A 24,713-nucleotide genomic window follows, 5' to 3' on the forward strand; every position below is an offset into this window, starting at 1 on the left:
CTAAAGAATACTATAGATGTGATCTAGACAGCATGTAGTAGAGTAAAATTGTTGCCAGAAGTTAATTTAACTCTGTGAAGAGCTCCAAGACTGACAATTTGCAGCAGCTCTTAAATGGGGAGATAAATACAAACTTGTCTGCCATGAACTGCATAAATTATGTGTTAGTGTGTAAATATTCCTCTAGCAAAAACATTATCAAGACTTAAAGAGGGGAAAGATTGTCTGAAGAACTGCATGCAAAGTAACCAGTTGAAGGACTTACCGATTCTGGCTACTGAAAGGCCTGGGAAAGGGTTCTAGCCTCCCCATCTGTCTAACATGCCAGTTTTCTATGTGCAGGGAATATTTCATATGGAGAATTGTTCAGTCGTGTTAACCCCACCATCATCACCAGCTTCAGTATAAAGTGATTCAGACCAGAAAGAGCCTTTAAGAAAGCTACAAATGATGGCCTTCTGGGCTATTCCAACATGCCCTGAAGCATCTTCCCCTTCTTTTTGTGTACTTAATACCCAGCTGTATGAAGAGACCTGGGGAACTCAAAAACCTGTGGCTATTTTGAGATGCTTTGGTTGGTCCTAACAAAAAGCATTAGACTGTTGTTTTCGGGGGGGGGGGTTCTCCATGGATCAATAAAAAAAATCCTTTTAAAATCCAGAAACAGGTTTATTACCTCATCTGTTATTTGAGAACTAGACCTTGGCATGACAAGAAGCAGTACTGTGTATCCCAGGCCTACTTAAGTACCCTCATCTTTTTAAAGACCATGAGAATATTCTATCTGAAGAGTATGTTCAAAACAGACCTTTTCATGAAGATCAGCAGCAAAAGAAAACAGGTGGTTCTCCTCACTCCCATACTTTCATTCCTGGATGGAAGACTTGCTTTCTGTTTTTTGCTTACTCTCAACTTACTCACTTTACTTGGTGAGAATGTTTACCCATGGACTAGCTGAAAGACTTCTTCATTGGAACAACATTGGCTTTTAGACTGATTTCTTGTAAACCAATGTTTTATTACCCTAACTAGTGGATTTAATATAAATATATTTCAAGAGCTTGTTTTCAAGATTACTGTATTTTAATGATAGTTGCCAAGTAGCATTTAAACACAGCAGCCAAACTGGTTTTAATCAGCGAGTTATACAGAACGTTCACAAGTGACAATTGTACAAGACAGAAACTTGCCTCTTAATACTAATCACGTCATAGTTAAATCTGTTAAGGTTTTTTTAAAGTACTTTACAATTTATCTTGTTGTACAATCTCTTTAGTGTGGACTTGAAACAGTAATGAAGTCTCCTTGCCCATGGTCACCTTGAGTCCTGGGTTCTACCAGGTTACTCTTCTGATTCATTTGTATATTCTGATTCTTGGATGATTGCAGAAGAATCCCACTGCTCAGTTTATTCACTCAGTGAGCAAAGAAGTGGCAGGATTAACAGTTACTCCCAAGCAACTGAAAGGGCACGTAACAAGGCAAATGCCCAGGACTCTGTAGCACTAGCTCAAATGGAGGTATGGCAGTTTAGCTACATAGCGAGATGGGTACTTAAGTTTCAAATGTGTTTGGGTCAGTTTAATGTCTGTGTCACTTGTTTCCCCAAAGAGGATTTGAACATTGTATTTGTTCAGCCACTACTGATCAAATTGATGACAAATGGCTTTCCAGGTATACTGTACTGAAAACATAAACAGCAAGGGAATGAATGGATTAAAAAAACACTAAAGTACTTTTCATGCTACTCTTTTTTTTTTAAAAAAACTTACAGTATAATGCTAATTAGACTTGTCCCTTCTTCATCCATGGAAGTCACTGGGCTTAGAAGGGTGTGACTCTGCTTAAGATCATGCTGTTAAGTTGCCCTGTTCCAGTGGAGGGCATTTCCTAGCTGAAGTGGAAACAGAGAGCTCGAATGGTGTGCCTATGTATTTTCAGCCTGATCCAGCTGCTGGAACCATGCTTCCTTTATAGTGAGAAAGAACCAAAGCAACTTTCAAAATCCAGAACACGATTGATCAGTGTTCCTGGCCCAGGTTTCTACCAGTAAAAGGGTTGGAAATTTTACATTGTTGTGTTTTCACTTTTTTCATTTATGAAATGATCTAAAGCCTCTCACTACCTGCCCTGTAAGGTCTTGCCTAAATGGGATAGAGCAGAGCAGTCTATAAGTCAGATGTTATATGAAGGGGCAAGATTCAAGATTTGGTATATGAGTTCAAGACCTGTAAGGTCTTGCCTAAATGGGATAGAGCAGAGCAGTTTATAAGTCAGATGTTATATGAGGGGGCAAGATTCAAGATTTGGTATATGAGTTCAAGACTTCACTTCATCAGAAGGCCTCAGGCAGGCTGCTTCCTCATGGTATATAACACAATGTCCATGAGTGTCCTATGGCTGGATAATGTTTCTCATGACTGTTGTCTATTTTAATAGATCAGATTAAACTCAGGGAAGGCTCCTTTTACATATTCATTAGTTGAGCCTTCTTGGCAATTAATAACTCAGTAATGCCTTTACTGCATTAAAAACTACTGGCCCTCTCTATCAGTGGTTCGTTAATTATGGCTACAGCAACATACTTGTTAAAAAGGTTTCCAAGCAATCTCTAGTACAGGCCTTAAAACAGTTAGAAGTGGTAAACAGTCAACCTCGACCCAGAATACAGACCAACTAGAACCAACACAGAACCATCCAACACTCGGATGTGCAACAGCTCCACCCACTGGTAGGGATGTTCATATAACCATTGAACTACATCAAAAATATAAAATGGTGCTAATCAATTTCATTATTTGATCTTCCCCGTGTATTTCCATAACAGAACAATTCAAAATTTGTTTTTAAATATTTGTAACCTCTTTTCTCTCTCTAAAACAAGAGTACCCAACCCAAATTCCAAAGAACCATGTAATTTCTCTCTACATGCCCAGCAGGGATTACAATGTAACTACACTGAGTGACATCTAGTCCAGTGAAATCAGATGATGGTCACTGTCCTTAGGACGGCATGGCACTGTTAGATTTCTGTTTGGTCACCCACAGCCAACCGTGCCATGGGAGGGGAAAGGAGCTTTACAAACAGCCCATGATATGGCATGAGAATTAAAAAAAAAAAAACTTAAAAAAACTCACAGATATACAAATATTATTCCGGCTCTACGGATTTCAATAGTATGATCTATATTTTTACAATGTCAAAAGTGGCCACTTATTTTTAGGTGAGGAGGAGGAGAAGAAGAAGAAGAGTTTTTATATGCCAACTTTCTCTACCACTTAAGGGAGACTTAAACCAGCTTACAATCACCTTTCCTTCCCTCCCCACAGCAGACACCCTGTGAGGTAGGTGGGGCTGAGAGAGCTCTAACAGAGCTGTAACTTGCCCATGGTCACCCAGCTGGCTTCGTGTGTAGGAGTGGGGAAACAAAACACCAATATAAACTGTTAGGACCAAAGAGATGAGAACAGATTTCTCACATGTTTTCCCCCATGTGTTGATAGCTGGGGGCAGGGAGTGAATAAGACCAGGGAGGGGGAAGATTTAACCATTTCTCCATTTAGTTTTCTCAATTAAAATTCCTTTTCCTCTCCAGTTCTCTGCTGTGCCCCATGCAGGAAAAAAAATCCAGGTATTCTTGTGTACCCATCTCTTTTCTTCTGTAGTGCAAATAAAATCTCTCAAATCAGCGCAACAGAATGGAGAAAAGGGCTGAATTTTCCCTTCTTCTCCCCATGCCGTGGCCCTGATATGAATGTTGTACTAGGATCTGGACAAGCCAATTTCAAATCCCCATTCTGCCTAGGAAGCTTGCTGGATGATCTTGGCCTCTCTGTCTCTCAGTTTCACCTGCCTCACATGGTTGTTTGGATAAAATGAAGGAGGAAAGAACAATGAAGTAAGCGACACTAGGTCCACATTGGGGAAGAAAACAGGGTATAAACATTTAATTAATAAATAAACCTATGACTGCAATTAATACTTGAAAAACAAGCATATCCTGTCACAAGCTTGGCTTACCCCAAGGAAGCTTCATCACTGCAAACCACCAACCCAGTAAATTTGCATCAAGGAGAGAAGGTTAGGATCCTCCTCATGGGAAGCTGCTAATACAACCACTTTGCAAAACAGAGTCTCCGTAAGGTCTAAGCAGCCACAATGCAGTCACTTGGTAGCCATTAACTCACTTCTGTGAGCTTTTCATAAGGCTGGTTTTGATTTTCACAAGTGTTCCTTGAACTAAAATTTTTGTAGAGGGTTCATATGGATTGTGCACACTGATTAACTGATGTTACACTGCATGTATTCCATTTTACTTATTGTTTTTTGAATGTATGGATTGTATGTATTGATTAGCTAATTGTCGTACAAATCCTTAGTTGCCACTTCTTTTGGCAGACAGTGCAACCTCTAAATGCCATAAACAGAGACACAGTACTCAGCATTTTTAAGGAAGTCTTCATGAAAGTAGGCCAGTTGGCTCATTTACGGCACTGACACAGCTGGATTATTGGGATGCTTTTAAGTTGAAAACCTCAGTAATTTGTTCTGTCTGCCAGCTGGTAGCCAGATATTAGAGCAGCCTTAACCAATTAGTTGAATATCCCATCCAGTGGCTCCACTCACTGTGTGTTCCACCTGCAAGCTACCACATCTGAGAGCTGAACAGGGATCAATGTAAACCAAAACTTACAGCTCCAATAAATGAGCCAAAGAAGCCTCTTTCTAGCCAGTAGAAACTATTCTGTTTCCCTCTCAGCGGGAAGTCATTCATCCTCTGCATGTTATATATAAAGGCCTGCAGAAGAACGGATGATACATAAGCAGCTCTCCAGAAGTCAGAAACGAGAAATATCATTTCCATATGCGCTTCCATGAGTCTCCTTCCTCAAAATGAGTGCAGTAAGTGACTTGGTTTGTGAAGCTTTTCAACACAGAAAACACAAGCACCCCAAAATCAACAGCAGGGATAAGCACACTCAGTAAAAACCTGCAAAAGACAACTGGTTGTACTGAGGCAGATTCTTGTTACTGCAGCTGCTGAGCTTTTTTATTTTTGATATTCTATGACTCAGATACTAAGAAAGGAGTACCTGATACTACAGAGAAACAGAAGGAAGAAGCAGCAAGCAAAAGATCCAAATAGCACAGGAAGAAGCACATCGGGCTGGGTCCGACCCATGAGCTGTGGATGACAAATGAAAGAGACTCTTTTGGAACCCAGGGCTTATGAAGAGACCAGAAAGAAGACTAGTCTTGAGCCCCAGTAGGAGGCTATTACCTCATGTAATGGTAGAAATTTTGGAAATGGTTGTAAAATTGACTACAATATCATTAACTTACTATACATTGCTGTTTCCCCAGGTCCTCCCTGGGTTGGTATCAACAGAGGTGGGCTGTGAGTTCAGTGCTGGGAACTCAGTTCCCGGGTGTGTGGGGCCCATTTCAGATTGGGACTACAGGGTGGGGTGACTACACCATTTCCTTTACTTGCCCTGTCGTAGAAACATATGTGTACCCCATCAGTGCATGTGAGAGGTGATGGGTCTTAACACTGCCTGGATATTATGACCCCTAAACCATTTGGCCTTCTAGAGGCTTCTATCCAACAGCTGTTTTCCATAATCAGGAAGATACCGCCACTGGGGAAGGTGACTTCAGCTGTTTCCTTCCTTCCGCTGTAGATCACCCCGTTGTACCTGGTGCTGTTTCGGAAGAACTCCAGGGACAATATTTTGGGAGGCAAAGTGGGTTACAGTGGGAGGGGGTGAAAGCAGCAAGGTCCCATCCTGTAAGCTGTACTCCACTTGTGGTAGCCATTGAATACAAGCCACTTATTACCATCAGCCCTGACCAAGATGCCCAAACTAGCCTGATCTCATCAGATCTCAGAAGCTAAGCAGGGTTGGCCCTGGTTAGTAACTGGATGGGAGACCACCAAGGAATACCAGGGTTGCTATGCAGAGGAAGGCAATGGCAAACCACCTCTGTAAGTCTCTTACCTTGAAAACCCTACATGGTCACCATAAGTTGGCTGCGACTTGGTGACTTCACACACACACACACACACACACACACACAAACACAAACACATCATCAAGATTTCCTTGAACATGCAAGATATCTAACAGATTGAAGTTCAATCCAGGCAGTAGTTTTCTGTCATTGTTAGACAGTGCCCAGTACTCATGAGAAATATTACTCACCAGTTTTTCCTATGACAGACAAATGGCTCAACATCTAAGTAGGGAATGCATTTCAGCTTGAGTAAAGAACTGTACAGAGACATGTTAAACCAATCGCCGACCATCTTGGCTACCATGACAGCCAGCATGATGAGTAACAAGGACTGCACATCGTTCGTAATCTCTACCTAGAGTTAGAGGGAAATGAGAACAGTGATCAATATCAGCAGGCTTCACATTGAAAACTAAGCAATAAAATCACATTGTGGTAATAATAAAAAAGATGAAGAAAAAAAAGTGAAACTTTTTTTGAATGTTCTAAGTTATTAACTCTATAATGCTTACAAATAACCCACATGACCAGTTAATGTTTGCTCCAAATTGTACATTGAACCAATAAACACTGGCAATTCAGTGAATTTATTCATGGCTGAGATGAGATTCAGTGGGAGACTTCCCAGCTCACATTCTTACCCACTACACTATTATAAGATATAAAACAGAAAAACAAGAGGTAAGAGTTGACGCTTCTCTATTCCTTATGCCACTTCTGCTTGGGAATTCTCCAATTTACTACGCATTCTGAAAAAAACACTAAACATTTGTCATTTCACTTACATTTTTAAAGAACTGGAGGGTTTTAGTTTCTTATACTCTAATAGGAGGGATTTTGAAGTCATCCTCATCTGAGATTCCTTTCAAACACACTTTGAAAGTATTTGGCTCCTCCATCCCATTTAATAAAAGTAAGCATTTCTAAAATGTGTCATAGAACTCTTCATTGCATCCCCTATTAAAAACAGATTATATTTATTGGGAGAAATGATGCTCAAGCCACCGGGCCAGGCTGAGTTGCATGGTGAGAGAACCTTATTTTCCCCTGCCACTCCCCACACTATTTCTGCCCTCTTGGCAGCCCCCATATCATCAGCTTCCCCTGTTTCCCTCTCTCCTTCCCACTCACCTACCTTTTATCCGCCCCCTCCATATTCAGCTATATTTATTATTCATTTATGTCATTTATTACCCCACCATTCTCCCCAGGGGAACCCAAAGCAGCTTACATAATTGTCCTGTCCTCCATTTTATTCTCACAACAACCATGTGGGCTAGGTCAGACTGAGAGGGAATGCATGAACCTGAAAATTGTATTTTATGGAAGATCTAAAGATATGAGGTTCTCTTGCCTTTCTGAACCCTCAAAGAACAGTCTAATGGCTCATTTATGTCTATCATTTGTTCACTAACAAAGATTTGTAGGAATGCCACTTTGCATAACAGAATAGCATGGTTCACCACAGTGACTATTCCTAAGTATGCTATTTGAAAGAAGTCATGAAAAAAGGTTCCTTGTGAGAAAATCAGTGAATGTATGCCGAAATGGGGAATATTTCTAACATAGTTTCTGCATTACAGTTTCTGAATACTTCTCAGTTTTTTGCAACTCCATTTAAAACAATGAAATTACAAATGCATTTCTAAAATATTTAGAAAATGCAATATTAAAATATGACTATTCTGATTTTGGGAGGAAGATGGCATGGTATAACCCCATCGTGCCAGATCTCGGAAGCTAAACAGGGTCAGTACTTGGAAGGGAGACCGCCAAGGAAGGCTCTGCAGAAGAAGGCAATGGCAAACCACCTCTGCTTCTCACCTGCCTTGAAAGTCCGTAAGTCAGCTGTAACTTGACGGCACTTTACGCATACACATTCTGGTTTTAGAAATCTTTAGAAAGTGGATAAGCATTCGTTTTTAACCTCTTGCTTTTTTAATTTGTCTCATTATTAGGCTGTCTAATGGGGAAAGTATATATTAAGCATGGCATCTCCCTTCCATGCCTCCTCTGAATCAAATTAATTGATTAACTGATCATCTACAGAATCAGGAAAAGGCCTAATAACCCCCTCCCCTGGTTTATTCAGTTCTTGGTGTTAAGTCCACAAGGGAAGGATTCACGAGATCAGAGACGGAGTTCAACAACACAGCTTTATTTGATTTCAACACAGAACTAACTTACACACTGAACGTGCCCTGCTTATATGCCCCCCTGGCCGCCTGCGGCCACTCCCCCCAATCCGTGATAGGGGGGAATACCCTTTTGGTGACCAATGGGACATGCTGGCTTAGGGCCAATAGGATCCGTTTGCTTAGCCAATAGGGCAACAGGGTTTAGGATCCTTCGGGGGGAACTCAAGCTCCTAAATCTCCCCTTGCTTACTACCCTACTAAATACATACACAACACTTGGTATGAAGGCCTGGGATGAAAACAGCTGCTGTTGTGGATCTGGGGGTTTCTCAGCAGCAGGAATCAACAGATGGCTTTCCTCTAGCAGTGGCAGTTACAGATAATTTAAGTACTGTGTTTTAAAAGTAAATTCGGTTTCTTCATTTGAACAGGAGATGCAACAAGGGGTTTTATCCCATCAGTAGGTAACTTAACCTTCCAGGGTAAGAAGCTTTTCATTGTCAGATACTATTACTGGCATTTGTCTAAGGAAAAGGATCATCCTGTCCGCATGAAGCATTCTCAGTTCCCACTAACTATCAAGTTATCTTGAAACAACCACAGTGTAAGGAAGAATTATATTCAATATCCATTTGGCTGAAACTGATTCAACCGCTGCCTGGGACTCAAGAGGTACATCTAGATTTCAATGAGGACATTTTACATAGAAAAATGCTGTATTTAAGCATCCCAAATGAACCACAATTTGTTCATGGCATCCTGAAATTTTTGGCTCACATGCTCCCTCTCCCCGCTTCTCTTCCTTCTCAGTTTGCCTTGGGGATATACAGGGAAGGGTGCTCTAATCCTTCAACCTGTACTTTGGTGTGCAATACTGGGTCCCCCACTCTACTATTAGCATTTAAAAAAAGAAAAGACGAGTATTTTAAAAGCTTATCAACTTAGATGTCTCAGGTGTCAAATAGTTGCTCTAGACCAGTGGTTCCCAAACTGTTCCACGGAGCATTTGGTACTCCACGAAATATCTCCTAGTGCTCTGTGAAGAGATTGGAAAGAAAAACACTGCTGTCGTTCGGTTTAGTATATAGGTGCTAGTTGAGTGCTTCTTGAAAAATTTCTCTCCTGAAAAGTGCTCCATGACTCAAAAAGTTTGAGAACCGCTGCTGTAGATTGACATATAACTGAATTCCAATTAATATTTAAGTCAGTAAGTGGCTAAGGCCAGGGACCTATCTTTTCCCCTGTGAAGTGCCTTATTAATGGTACCATATAAATAACAACATAATGAAAATAAAATGATAATACAATTTTTCTTGAAGATGTCAGAAACGACAAGTGGTACAAAACACAGTAGTTTATTTGATATCAAGTACTAGTCAGTGTATATGACACCTGTCCTAAAGCAGTTTAATTGGCTACCTGTTTGGTTTCAAGCTCAGTTTAAGGTGCTGGTTTATACCTTTAAAGCTGTTCACAATTTAGAACCCAGGTATCTAAGGGACCATCGTTCCCCACATGAGCCACATGCCGGTTACATCCTTATCATCCCCCCAGTCAGGGTTTTTAATTCAATCTCTGCCGCAGCCTGCACTTTCTTGTGTCATTACACCCACCCTAGGGAATGGGCTCCCAGAAAAGGTGAAGAGGGCTCCTCCCCTTCAGCCTGTTGCTTTGAGAGAGTTTGAGCTTAAATGGGTTTGAGTTGTGTTTGGTATCGTGGGGGGGGAGGTTAATGTGTCGAAGTATTTTGTTGTTTTTTACTGGCTCAATTGTTAGCCTGGGAAAGGTGCGTTATAAATATTTTGAATCAGTTATTTTGCTGTTACCCTGAATCACAGTGGCCCTGTATTCTGGGGAAAGTGTGAAATCGTCCCAATCACACTGGCAAAAAACAATATCCTGAAACAAAAGAATTTTCTTGGAGGAAAATATTTAGATCTCATGCAATGAAGGAAGACCAAGATTCCATTTTATCATGTATCCTCTTCATCATGTATCCAACCATGTGGGCTCTAGCTCATAAAAGCTTGTATCACAATATGGGCGAACCGGCTTAGGAGCCAATGTGACCCCATGTCGGCACAAGTGCCCATTTATCCCATGATAATTGGCACTTACACCAGCATGGAAGGCATTTCTGCCAGGGCCTGGGCACTATGGAGCTGCCCTGGCCTCCCCCGCCAGCACAGCCTCCCACCAGCACCCACCCAGCACAAGTCCCCGCACTGATATCCCGGGGAGGTGTTTCCAGGGCGTTCCCAAGGGCAGAGGTGCCTTTAGGCAGCTTCCTAGCCCCTTTCACCACAGAAACGCCTGAGGAGACGAAGAAGAAGCGAGATTATACTCTGTGAACCTGAGGGGTTCTGTGAAAGCCAAAGCTATTGACACACGCAACCTGTGGGAGTGACAGGAGTGAGACCTGGGTTAGAGAGGGCCCATTCTCAAGTCACAAGGGGGATTAGTCTCTGAGGTAGAGCTATTCCAGTAGCAGGGAGGTGTGGAGGATTACAGCCATTAAGGTGGGGGGGTAGTCAGAGAGAGCTAGGCTGGGAACAGAGTGAAAGTCTGAAGCTGAATGAGGGTCTGAACGTCTGAATAATACTTCTGTGAGGCAGAACTAAGCTTGAGAACTGAGAACTGAAAGTAACTTGAGTAAAGGGAACATCTAAGCTATTTCTCTGAAGTAATCTTGCTTGTATCAATCTAACTCTGAGTTTTCCCTCCAAAATTTCTGCCTTTTCTTACAAACCAATCTCTGTGAGTTCTCTTTAATAAACTTCCCTGTTTTCTCTGTTTAAGTTGAAAAGCCTCTTGTCTCCTATTTCTCACTGAGGTAAATACGGGTGTGGGACTGGAGGAGAAGAAGGAAAATAATTCTCCTCACAAATATACTCAGGCCAACGCCTTTTCCCCTCAGCATATACTGCCGGGCTCAGTGAGTGGGATATTGAATTGGTTGGAAGGGGGGTGCGTCATACCCTGCTTTCCCCTATAGGGACTTTTCAGTGTTATTTTGCTTTTTTACCCCTCCTATAACATTTCTTTCCCTCCGCAGTGGCCAGGAAGCCTCTTAGGAGGCAAGGTGGGTTAAGACATGCTGAGGCCCTAAACTCTGTCAAGTTTAAGAGGCTCCATAGCATTACCAAAAATGGTAATTTAGTAAAAAAAAAAATCTTTAGAGACCCAGCATAATCTGTAATGAAAACACGGAAACCAAAAGAAAACAACTTATCAGCCAGTAAATTTTATCCTACTTCTCTTAATCATTTTCATTGTAGTGTGCCCTGAAGGGCTGATCATAAAGCAAGATATATGGCTATGCTTGATTTTGCTATCCCGTTTAATTTAGCTCTTGGGGGCGTCGGAGGCCAGGCTAAAGATTGCAAGCCTTTAGTATTGATGCAGGAGTACGTCCCACATTGCTAATGGATTGCAGAGATGCCGTTAATAGACAGATTTATATTTCATAAATCAGCAAATTAGTTTCACCCTCTTACCTCATACATAATTGCATGATTAGTGAAATGCTTCAGAGACTTTGGAAGAAAAAAAAACCCCACTTTTACAGCGCAGTCCTAAACAGAGGGACATCCTTCTAAGTTCATTGACTCCAATGGACTTTGAAGGGTGCAACTCCGCTTAGGATGGCAGTGTTAGTCAATCGTGGAACTCATCCACATGCCTTATAGTGCTACGTCTCCCAGGCTTCCACAACATTATAACCAATTGGAACCATTCTTATTATTTTAGTTTTATTACATAACACATACTTATGCATTTCATTAAGAGGCTCAACAGGGCATGGTACATCAAAGAGAGGTGGGCAGCTGCCCAGGAAATACAAACGCAGTCACTGAATTGTAACTACTGATAAAAGCCCTGGCCCTCGTTCTCAATCTCATTGAGGTTTCATGGTTTGGTTTTTGGTTTTGAAAACACGAGCCAAAATGGAACCTCATTAGAACAGCGCCTGCTGATGCGACAGTCTTTGTAAAATTCTTACTAAGGATTCAAAAAAATCATGAAAAAGAATCACTTAAAAGTGAAATCGTCTGGTGAAACAAGCATATTTGTACTCTATAAAGGCAAAGGCAAAAAAACACCGTTTATATTTACGTTCATAAAATGCAAATGACTGCAGAATAGGCATCAATGTTCCTCAAACGGAACAGCTGGATGCCTCATTCAGCTGATAAAAATGGCTATTCCTTGTTCACAGAGTCACAGAATCATAGAGTTGGAAGGGACCACTAGGGTCATCTAGTCCAACTCCCTGCACAATGTAGAAGATTCAAAACTAGCTCCCACACACACACACAGTGATCCCTATTCTATGCCCGGAAGATAGCAACAACAACAACAACAAAAAACCCTCCAGGATCCCTGGGCAATCTGGCCTGGAGGAAAATTGCTTCCTGACACCAAAGTGGCAATCAGCATTTCCCTGGGCATGTAAGAAAAGGCCACGAGAGGCAAACACTGACCCAACCCTTTCTGTCCTCCCTCTCATTATCTGCCTAAGTTCACAGGATCAGCCTTGCTGACAGACGGCCATCTAGCCTCTGCTTAAAAACCTCCAAAGGAGAGCCCACAATCTCCCGAGGAAGCCTGTTCCACTGAGGAACCACTCTGTCAGAAAGTTCTTACTAATGTTTAACCAAAAACTCTTTTGATTAAATTTCAACCTGTTGGTTCTGGTCCAACCTTCTGAGGCAACAGAAAACAACTTTGCACCATCCTCTCTATGACAACATTCAAGTACTTGAAGATGGTTATCATATCACCTCTCAGTCGTCTCCTCTCCAGGCTAAACTTTGAACTTCTCCTCTGTTGTCCTTTCCTCCCTTTACTGCCACTGAACTCAGCAAGCAACAACACAGATTAAGGATTTGTATTGATTTCAAAACGAATGAAAATAAAAGGTAAAAAGCCTTTGCATTTAATTTATTTGGATAACAAAAATGAATGATTAAAAAACAGCATAATGGATGAATGCCATTTGTTATTCCATGAGTTCAAGGATATCAGAGTGAAGGGAAAGATCTCCTTCCTTCCTTCCTTCCTTCCCACCACTTCTTACTCTTCTCTTCAGCCACAATAATTGTGTTGTGGGTGGCAGCTGTTGTCACTGCAGCATCAAGCTTGTGGCAACAGGCAAGCTGTCACAGAGCTGACAGTTGGACGGGTAGATTATCTCTATCTTCTCCTGCTCCTTGATGTACCCTTGAAAATGTAGTTCTGACCACCCTTGGCATTAAGATTTCTTTGCACACTGAACATCCTTAGTAAGCAAGGCTTTCTTCACTCAGTAATTCACACACTGAGATGGGCCCTAGAAGTTGGCTGCAGCCATCTAGAACAAGTGGAGCTAACTCCACCATGAATCTCTGAATCAAAGCAGAGAAGAACAAGGCAAATGTAGTGACAAAATAATTATCCCTCAATCTGGAGGGGTTGGGTAGACCTCAGATGTTTCCATATATGTATAGGAAAGAGTCACAAACAACTGGTATGAAGAGTTCCCCCCATGGGACTGCAATCAGCCAGTGGGCCCTGTGTTGCGCAGGTTCAATGTATACAAATGATTCCAGCTGGTGGAACTATCAGAATGGGGGAGAATATGGAATTCCAGCTGTGTTTTACTCTAGATGATAAATTTAGTATCTGTGGGCAGAATTGTGAGCATGTTAATTCTGGCCAATAAAGCTAAAAATCCTCATATATCCACGATACTGTGTAGATCTTCTAAAATAAGAGATGCACTTCCCTATAGAAGTTATCGTTGTTATCGTTTTAGCTCATTCACTAGTGGAAACAGAAGATTAGTACTTTGAAGTTGCTGTTGGTGTGTGCTGAACACAGCCAGAAAAGCACTTAATGGCACCACAACAGATGTTTCAGTCTTATTCGTAGCAGATGGAAACCGTTTAGATATTTATTTTCCTTTCCCAAGAGGAAATGCCAACAAGGTTGATCCAGCCATGACACAAGCAATTGAAGCCATGCCCTGTCCAGGAGCAACTACAAGCTAGTTTGTATTTCCCTTTTGTGACATAAGCCATCGTTCCTGCTGTACATGGATTTACCACAGATATTCCTCTACCATCTTTATTCACCACTTCCACACATGTTCATACTTTTCAGTGGTGCTTTCTCTCCCCCACACCCGGCAAAAAAGAATTCACACAATATACTGAAGATTTACGACTTGTCTGCATTAGGTTTTTGCCACTACTTGACACCACTTGGAGGAATACATAATATGTGTCTTATCTGCAGAGTCTAGACTGTAATCTAGGAAATCTGTAAAAGATGGTGGTCGCTGATGCTGAGTGGACATGATTGCCTCAACAGTTGTCTTTTGCATTGGGAAATTATATTTAAGTGTAAACTGGATCATTTGTTATTATTTGAATCTCTCTTTGTAATGAATAGGAAAGCAATCTACCGATTGTATTTGGTTTAGCAGTGTATGGTTACTTTGCTCTGCATTCTGTTTTTATATTAGTTACAAACTCACACTTGAACATATTATTTGTTCTATAGCCAAAACTGTTCACATTTGTGTGTGTGTATGTGTGCGTGCGCGCGTGCATGCATGCATGCAAAGTGCCATCAAATCACAGTCAACTTATGGTGACTCTAGCAATGGGCTTTCAAGGCAAGTGATAAAGCAGAAGTGGTGTGCCATTGCCTTCCTCTGCAGAGTCTTCCTTGGAGGTCTTCCTTCCAAGTTCAAACCTTGCTTAGCTTCCAAGATCTGACAAGGTTGGGCTATACCATCAGCCTTCTCTGTTCACTCTAAGGCACCCACATTTTCAATGAAAATTGCCAAAAGTGGTGTTGCTTCCCATTAATACTTTAAATTTGCTTTTATGCCTTCAGTCTTGAACTTGGTGAACTGTCAGCCTTTCAGCTCTGGAGTCCTGAATATATTTTCAACCTAACTCCTAAAGCATTTTTTTCTGAATACATAACACATGAAGCTTCTTATACTGAGTTAGATCACTGGTCTATCAAGGGCAATATTGCCTACTCTGACTGGCAGTGGCTCTCTCTCTCTCTCCAGGATCTCAGATCTTTCATGTCACCTATTATCTGATGTAGAAATGCAGGGGAACTGAGCCAGGCAACCTGACACCACCAAATTCAGTGAATAGCATGCATAGATAATATTTTCAAAGAATAAAATAGAAAATAGAAAAAATATTTTGTAGCACTCTTCCACTTTTGACTGAATTTTCTTTCAGCACTGAACCATTAATATCTGACTTAATATCCAATGGATGTGATTACAAACAAAATATGGTTACCCGAAAGGTGACTGACCTAAATAAGATGAATTTGTTTGATAATTGGTTAAATTTGCATTCTTATATGAAAGGTGGCCATCAAAAATCTAAGTTACCAACTGAAAATTTCCCTTCAACATAACATCCTTTTGATATATGTAGTCACACAAACAGAGAGAGAGAAAGAGATCACGATGGGTAGCCATGTTAGTCTGTCTGTAGCTAATTGGGCATCTGCATACCTAACTCTGTGTGTGACTGTGGCCTACATGATGTACCACAGAGATGTAGGACGCTATGGAAACCAGAAGAAATGTTGACACAGTTAGCATTTTCTAAAAAGAACAATAATAGCCCAGTCCTGAGATTGGGGGCCGAATGGGCATAGGAGGCGGCATGACCCCAGCACTTTTTTTACTATTTTTTACCCATTTTTACTATCTTCTCAATATCATATTTTCAACTGGAAGACTGCATAGAAAGCCAAATCACATATCTCAAAATCCTCTTTTCAACCTATCAGACAACAAAAGAAAAATAAGTGCTTTTTATGATTTGAGGGCACTTCCTTCGAACTACGGCTTTGCCCTGTCACATCCATGTCCCGCTTCTCCTGTAGCACGTCCTCTGTTTTCGTTGGTTATTCATTGAAGCACTCGCTTCTCAGCCAAGAAAAAATGAACACTAGAGTTACAACGTGCCACCTAGGGGAATTAGGAGTGCACACCAGAACAGCCATCTTCAACTGAAGCAGGGAGGGTTTTTTTGCCCTCATTTTCTTTGGCAGTTATTTGTATTCAAAACTGAAACTGATCTATGGAAATTGTACAATTTCTGACCTTTTTATTACAGTTCTATATACTGTTTTCCACTACAAAAATTAAGAGAGATTCGATTTTACCAGAAGCAAGATTGAAAACAGAGTTTAAATTATTTCACTGTTCTATAGGGCACAATTCTTATTTCACTAGTCCTTTGTATATCTAGTTTAAATAGTACTAGAAGTCTGTCACCTAAGAACACCACCAATTGAACTGCTAGTTGGGAAAGCCATTTATTGCTGGAATACTTCTTTTGTTTAACACCCCCCAAAAGCGGGGGGATAATTTCAAACGCCAAAAAGGCTGCTTTTCCATGGTGCTACACATGCATTTGAATTAGGTCCAAATCCAGTCTGAAGGTTGATGGGTGAACCTTGGAGGATACATGGCAGCCACCGACCTTCGAGACGCAGACAAAAGTGGCAGCCATCTTGGTTTAACAATACAAGGGACAGAGTCAGCACTCCCCCGACTTCACACCTACATGTACATTGGAGGTACTCACTTTGGAAAGTGCTCTGATGCTTGAGATGGCTCTGAGTGCTACTGCTTGCCAGAGCTCCTTGCTTCAGGAAGACTTGCGGCTCAACTCCCAACTTTACCCCTGTACTTCCTCAGTGCCAGTCAAATTTCCAGGACACAAAGAATTTCTTTTAATTTGTTTTGTAATATCATAGTTGTCCCCTCCCCACAACTGCAAGTTAGTTTAATATAAAAAACATACCATTATAACTGTGAGGGAAATAGTTAGCCTTGAAACACCACTGAAGAATGAAGCAGCTCCAACTGCAGCAAACAGACCTGGATCAATCCATGCTCCATACTGAACCCCAAGAATGGAAACCAGGATCAAACCAACAATCCTGCCATATAATGCTCCTATATATCTACAAAGAAAAAGAAGAAAATGAGGGCACTACTCAGGAAAGACATGCACAGTTTTCCTTTTCTCTTTGTGCTATACTTGTGGTAACACAGATTGAGCCCCTGTAGTTGGACATTCTGTCTTTGTATAATGGGATATAGGGCAAAATTGGTACAAGCTGGGACAGTTCTACTCCTATTTTCCCCTATAAAAGAAATAAGGGGAAAGGGGCCCGCTAGCAATGGAGGGGAAAGTGCACAACCGTCACACAATTGTATTTTAGAAAAAAAATGTAAATGGAAAAGACTATATTCCACGAAGACATTTCATAGCAAATGGATATAGTAACTATTGTGAATTCAGACAATTTAGTAATATAGAAATAATAGCCTCAGTAGACAAGTAAGACTTATTTTTCCCAGAGGCAACAGCAGTACATATTTTTTATTAATAATTGTATTAAATGGATATTGAGGTTGATTGGCTTCATTTTACTATTCTTAGTAATCTGGTGTCATGATGAATGAGGTGAACTTGAGCACTGTTAATATATATTTTGTGGGGGGTTTTACTATTCCCCTTTCCCTTCTATTTCTGTACCCCTATATGGGGGGGGGGTTAAAAAAGAAAAGATCCACACGAATAGCAGGACACACTGTGTATCATTTGCCATTTTTGTTGTGGAAATACAACATGAGTCCTCTCATGCTGAAGGACAGGCAGCAGGGGCCCATTCAGCCTCTTTAGAAATTAAAATGATTAACAAAAGCCTAAAAGGTTACATAATAGATTAATGGGGACTGTTGCTAATCATTAGTGATAACACAGGCACTATCCAATAAAAGCTTGGGACATACACACAATCGCATTCCACACAGTAATTATCATTGTAATGAGCAGACAACTGCATTTTTCTACTGACAAAATACGAGTACTGGGAAAATACAAAAAACCCATAACAGAAGTATTACTTTGAGGAAAGACCCCTGGATCCCACATATATAAGAAAAATAACACATATTAGCGGTGCAAAAATCCTGATCACATAGAGACTAACAACAAAGGTTAAAGATAGGGGTTCAAGTATATCTGTCATGCACTCAAAATAATCATATACCTTTTATCCTATTCTTGAAGCCTCTTTGCATGAACCTGATATACATGAGATTCAAAGATAAAAGGCTCTTTATTAGGTTTGCTTTCTTTTCAGACACCTGCTAGGAGACTAACTTCCAGTAAGTAACTCACTTCCAGTAAGCCTTTCCATGAAAGAGGTTGACATTCTCTTATATCAGACATATCAAAGCCAAGCCCATTTTGGCTAGTATAAAAGGTAGACTCTATAACTGGCAACCTTTGCCACCATCACATTTAGTAAATTATAACTTTAAGATGATTTTTTAGTATAGGGCCAAGTACAACTAGAAGAGTTGGTTTTTATATGCCGACTTTCTCTACCACTTAAGGAAGAATAAAACCGGCTTACAATCATCTTCCCTCCCCACAACAGACACCCTGTGAGGTAGGTGGGGCTGAGAGAGCTGTGACTAGCCCAAGGTCATCCAGCTGGCTTCATGTGTAGGAGTTGGGAAACCAACTCAGTTCACCAGATTAGTGTCCACCGCTTATGTGGAACAGTGGGGAATCAAACGTGTACTTCACCACTGTCACCCAACTTTGATTTTCAGCAGGGATAATCGTGCCCTAGGGTGCCCTAGGGTATTGCAGGCAATACTTACAGCATAGGTATAACCAAACCACTGGCAACAGCAGACCCTGCTGTCAAGCAGGATAACAGGAAATAAAATACCAGCGCAGTAAAAAGAGAGGCATATCCAAATTCCTCATGAGTCCCACGTCTGAACAGGTACATGATTCCTCGCATGCCGCTTTCAGCCAAAAGAGCAGCAGCTTTAAATGAGACAGAAGAGCAACAAAATAAAATAACAGAAGAGTTCATAATGTTAAACTTAAAATAAAGAAATTCTCATGTTTTAGCTCTTTTTTTCTATCTTTCCTATGTAATTGGGAAGACTTCCGGGTGCATTAGTAATTAACAGTACAGGTACCACAAAAGCCAGTCTTTGACCTTAAACCACACTTGCAACTTAACCAAGTTTAAGTACCAATAACAGCATTTCCTTCCACAAGAGGTTGGCTCAAGGACCAAGCCACCCCTACCTGGCACTGCAGAGAGGTGAGAATCCACCGCCCACCCTTCTCCCCCCTGCCAGGAGGTAGGAAGATGTTGCCCACCCTCCTTGCCCTCCTCCACGGCAGCAGAAAGATGCCACTAGCCCTTCTTGCCCCTCTGTGGCAGGGTGGGACACAATGGTACCCACCCTCCTCACTCCCACATAGCTGCAGGAACCCATTACCTGCCTCCTCCCCCTCCCCCCACAGACATAGGAGACAGTGACACACAGTGGAGGTAAAGCAGGGCCACCCACCAACAGCAGGAGGGATGGCGAGAGCAGAGTCTCTGCTAGCCGCCCACTGGAACAGCAGGTTCTTCCTGGGATTAGGAGTCTTCCTGAGCAGACTCCAATGCCATGGCTGGGCGGCCAGGCATTGTCTGCTCCTCAACCTTATTGATTGCAAATCACTATATATACTAATAGTGTAAAAATAATTGTCATCTTCAAATTCACAGATATTTAACCACCACCCTGTCTATTCACCCAACTTGGCATGTCCTACTGACAAAATCTTATACTGAAGTATGATTACCATCTGTAGATAACTGAACAACAGCAAACAGTGGCATATTTGGGAGGGATCTGATCAACTGGAAAAGCTCAGAAATGTTTACTCTGTCTTGCTCATGTCCACAATAATGCCTACACAGCCCTTTTCAGAATTAGAAGCTTTGCTCAGATTCTGACTTGAAAGGAGAAAAACAATTACATGAACCCTGTTAAATGTTTTTGTACGTACCTTCATTAAAGGTTTGATTTGAATTTTTCGTTAAATCTGGCCTGATATGTAATGTTGCTGGTGGACAATTATATTCTGAAATTTGCCACATGGCATGGCTTATGCTTTAAAATCCAAAAGAAAAGAAACAATATTGATTCATGAGTAGAATGTACAACACTTCTTCAAAATGCTATTGAATTGTTGTAGAATTGGTGCTTTCTTGAAAAACTGACATCTTTTTGCCTTTAAGACTGGAGTTAAACGTCATGTAGGAGGCAGAATTAGTAATACAGATATTACACATAGTGGATTTTTTGTTTCTATTCTATACCCAGCAGTTAGATTCCACCAGCTACCCAGAAGATACCTCCGCTTTTTTTAGTTTCTTATGCCACAGTCCCTCTAAATGGTAGCAACAAAAGATCCTGTCACTCATTTGATGACTCCAGGCTCTTTGGTAATTAACAGGATGGGGGAGAAGGGAGGGGTTCCCTGCCACCATTATAGTTTCATGGATCCATAATTCTGTAACATCATTCCGAAAAGCTTGTACAACATAAATCCACTCTGGTGTTTCTTATGAAGTATACATCTGAGGTATGTACATCTTTCATGTCCTATATTCTTGAGTTTTATGGAACTCCATAGAATCTTCAGACAGTGACCTATTCTCAAATTATGGAAGCATTATCAGTGACACGTATAAAATATAAAAGGTCTTACATTTATTTCATTACTTACTTTTCTGATTTACTGGTCAAATCAAACATTGGCAGGATCTTGACTGGCGTACAGTGAAAGAAATAAGGCACATAGACAGTTGCTGTAATGGTCAAAACCTGTACATTTGTATAAAAGTACACAGGGTAGAAACAGTGAACATAAGGTTAATCTAAAATGAGCATATTCACCCCTTGAAAAGAACACACGCACATCATCACAAAAATGTTCATGTTTACTAAATCTTTAATTGTACATTTATTATGCAGTGTTTCAGATAGGTGTATTCCAGTCCAAGAGAGGTCAAAAAAATCTCTCTTTTTTTAACATTAAAAAATGTAAAAAGGGGGAAATGCCCCATAGCGAACAGCGAGGCTTCACTGCCGAAAAAGGTGGCACAGCCATACTGCCACTCAAGGGGGCATTACCCGGCCAAAAGGGGCTAGGAAGCTGACTAATGTGACCACCACCACCCCTCCAACACCAGCATTGCCTGCCACTTCCAGGATTTAGGTCCTGCTGCAGCAGCTGTGGCAGCAGAGGGTGGTGCCGTACCTGGGCACCCAGGCAACGGCGCGTGTGCCACCCGGGACAGCGTAAGTGCATGTTATCCCGGTTAAATGGCACTTACACCAGTGCAGGGTCATGCTGACTCCTATGGAGCTTCGCCCCCGCCCAAAGGAATGTGCTCTTAGAAGCTCATGTATGTAAGTTACATGGGCTGCTTCCACACCAGGGTGATTTTCTGTGGTAGTCTCTTTTCTGTGTGAAACTGCCTGGATAGTCCAGGGCAATCATTTTATCTCCATTTTTAATGGTGGTTTCCTTTTCACACCTAATGTGCATTGACACACACACACACACCCCGCTGTGTTCTCACATGACCCTCAGGATTCTCCACCTGTAGGGTTGCCAACTTCCAGGTAGGAGCTGGAGATCTCCCGCTGATATAACTGATCTCCAGCCGATAGAGATCAATTCACCTGGAGAAAATGGCTGCTTTGGCAATTGGACCCTATGGAGTTAAAGTCCCTCCCCTCCCCAAACCCTGACCTCCTCAGGCTCCACCCCAAAAACCTCCCATCAGTGGCGAAGAGGGACCTGGCAACCCTATCCACCCACCATATTTTATTTTAATTTTGAGGATCATGGGTAATGTAGCGCTGTGTATGTAAATTGCTGTCAAGTCGCAACCGACTTACGGCGTTACCTTTTTGGGGGGTTTCATGGTAAGAGACTAACAGAGGTGGTTTGCCAGGGCCATCCAGGTCAGGGCGCAATGTAGCACTACATAGATACAATACAGTACCTTTTTAAAAACCTTTTTTTAAAAAAACTGCATGTATTTGCAGACATCACCGATGATCCCCTCCCCCCCCCCCCCCGCAAAGGTAGACTGAGCTGTGGCTGATTCTCTTTTGTTTTTGTTTTTAAATGCATATGAGTAACACAGATAAGAATAACACAATACCTTTAAGAACCTTTTAACAAAACTCTTCTTCCCCTCCCCTCTGTCTAAAAGGCATGGAATTCTCTGCTATTATGCTAATTATTGCCAGGGATTGGCCCCTTACAGTCATCAACAAATGAAAAAAGTAACTGACCGGTAACTGACTAGCTCTTCATTGAAGTTCTGCAGTTAATCGCTTTCTTCTTCAGACACAAGAAACTGTTTACAGATAAAGGAGATTTTTTGTGTGTGGAAAGAACAGGCCGCTAATGGTTAGTGCACAAGCAGAGGATGATGTTATATGGGAACATGAGAAAAAAAACCCACACCAGTTGAATGGCTGAAATGTGAAGAAAACCTTGGTGTGGAAGCAGCAATGGTTATGTTCTATATAGTAAAAGTGTCCTGACCTGGATGGCCCAGGCTAGCCTGATCTCATCAGATCTCAGAAGCTAAGCAGGGTCAGCCCTGGTTAGTATTTGGATGGGAGACCACCAAGGAATACAAGGGTTGTTGTGCAGAGGAAAACCACCTCTGTTAGTCTCTTGCCATGAAAACCCCATAAAGGGGTTGCCATAAGTCGGCTGTGACTTGACGGCACTTTACAAACACACACACACACACACACACACACACACACACACACACACAGTTAAAGGTATTTCAACCCCTCCAAAACTAGAAACAAATAAACATTATATTTGAGCAGCTCAGCCTCAATTAACAGCATGCAAAGTAAAGTGTTTATTGGTTCTTGTAGGTTATCCGGGCTGTGTAACCGTGGTCTTGGAATTTTCTTTCCTGACGTTTCGCCAGCAACTGTGGCAGGCATCTTCAGAGTAGTAACACTGAAGGACAGTGTCTCTCAGTGTCAAGGGTGTAGAAAGAGTAATATATAGTCAGAAAGGGGTTGGGTTTGAGCTGAGTATTGTCCTGCAAAAGTATTGTCCTGTAAGTATCAAGATAATGTGCTAATGAGGGTATGGTATGTTAATATGGAACCATTGTATCCTGAAGTGATCTGTTAATGTGTGTAATCCAAAACTAATCTGTATGGCTATTGTTGAATGTTGTCTTTGTCTGGAGGTTTTTCAGGGCAGGAAGCCAAGCCTTATTCATTCTTAAACTCTCCTCTTTTCTGTTAAAGTTGTGCTGATGTTTGTGAATTTCAATGGCTTCTCTGTGCAATCTGACAAAATAGTTGGTAGAATTGTCCAGTCTTTCAGTGTCTTGGAATAAGACCCTGTGTCCTGTTTGTGTCAGTCCATGTTCAGCCACTGCTGATTTCTCAGGTTGGCCAAGTCTGCAGTATCTTTCATGTTCTTTTATCCTTGTTTGTATGCTGCGTTTTGTGGTCCCGATGTAAACTTCTCCACAGCTGCAAGGTATACGATATACTCCTGCAGAGGTGAGGGGGTCTCTTTTGTCTTTTGCTGATCGTAGCATTTGTTGTATTTTCTTGGTGGGTTTAAACACTGTTTGTAGGTTATGTTTTTTCAAAAGTTTCTCCATCCTATCAGTGACTCCTTTAATAAATGGCAAGAATACCTTTCCTATGGGAGACTGTTTTTCTTGAGTTTTCTGATTTTTGTTTGGTTCAATGGCCCTTCTGATTTCATTCTTGGAGTAGCCGTTTGCTAGCAGTGTGTGATTTAGATGGTTAGTTTCTTCCTTGAGAAACTGTGGTTCACAGATCCGTCTTGCACGGTCCATTAATGTTTTGATTATTCCTCTTTTCTGTCGGGGGTGGTGGTTGGAGTTTTTGTGTAAGTAGCGATCTGTGTGAGTTGGTTTCCGGTAGACCTTGTGACCTAACTGAAGGTTTGATTTACGGATGACAATCATCCGTAAATCAAACCTTCAGTTAGGTCACAAGGTCTACCGGAAACCAACTCACACAGATCGCTACTTACACAAAAACTCCAACCACCACCCCCGACAGAAAAGAGGAATAATCAAAACATTAATGGACCGTGCAAGACGGATCTGTGAACCACAGTTTCTCAAGGAAGAAACTAACCATCTAAATCACACACTGCTAGCAAACGGCTACTCCAAGAATGAAATCAGAAGGGCCATTGAACCAAACAAAAATCAGAAAACTCAAGAAAAACAGTCTCCCATAGGAAAGGTATTCTTGCCATTTATTAAAGGAGTCACTGATAGGATGGAGAAACTTTTGAAAAAACATAACCTACAAACAGTGTTTAAACCCACCAAGAAAATACAACAAATGCTACGATCAGCAAAAGACAAAAGAGACCCCCTCACCTCTGCAGGAGTATATCGTATACCTTGCAGCTGTGGAGAAGTTTACATCGGGACCACAAAACGCAGCATACAAACAAGGATAAAAGAACATGAAAGATACTGCAGACTTGGCCAACCTGAGAAATCAGCAGTGGCTGAACATGGACTGACACAAACAGGACACAGGGTCTTATTCCAAGACACTGAAAGACTGGACAATTCTACCAACTATTTTGTCA

General features: G+C 41.4%; 1 protein-coding gene across 1 annotated transcript in view; it reads right to left on the reverse strand.

The window, feature by feature from the left end:
* The window catches only part of LOC130481971 (chloride channel protein D-like), a 70,671-nt gene that overhangs the window by 16,309 nt on the left and 29,649 nt on the right, over positions 1-24,713 (reverse strand). Inside the window, exons 7-11 of the mRNA XM_056854755.1 lie at positions 20,796-20,893; positions 20,073-20,176; positions 18,875-19,046; positions 16,995-17,157; positions 6,208-6,374 (exon numbers count right to left, since the gene is read on the reverse strand). Coding sequence (XP_056710733.1) covers positions 6,208-6,374; positions 16,995-17,157; positions 18,875-19,046; positions 20,073-20,176; positions 20,796-20,893 — 704 coding nt within the window. The remainder of the gene's footprint in view (positions 1-6,207; positions 6,375-16,994; positions 17,158-18,874; positions 19,047-20,072; positions 20,177-20,795; positions 20,894-24,713) is intronic.

This window comes from Euleptes europaea, chromosome 8 (assembly GCF_029931775.1).
Source record: "Euleptes europaea isolate rEulEur1 chromosome 8, rEulEur1.hap1, whole genome shotgun sequence".
Classification (NCBI taxonomy): Eukaryota; Metazoa; Chordata; class Lepidosauria; order Squamata; family Sphaerodactylidae; genus Euleptes; species Euleptes europaea.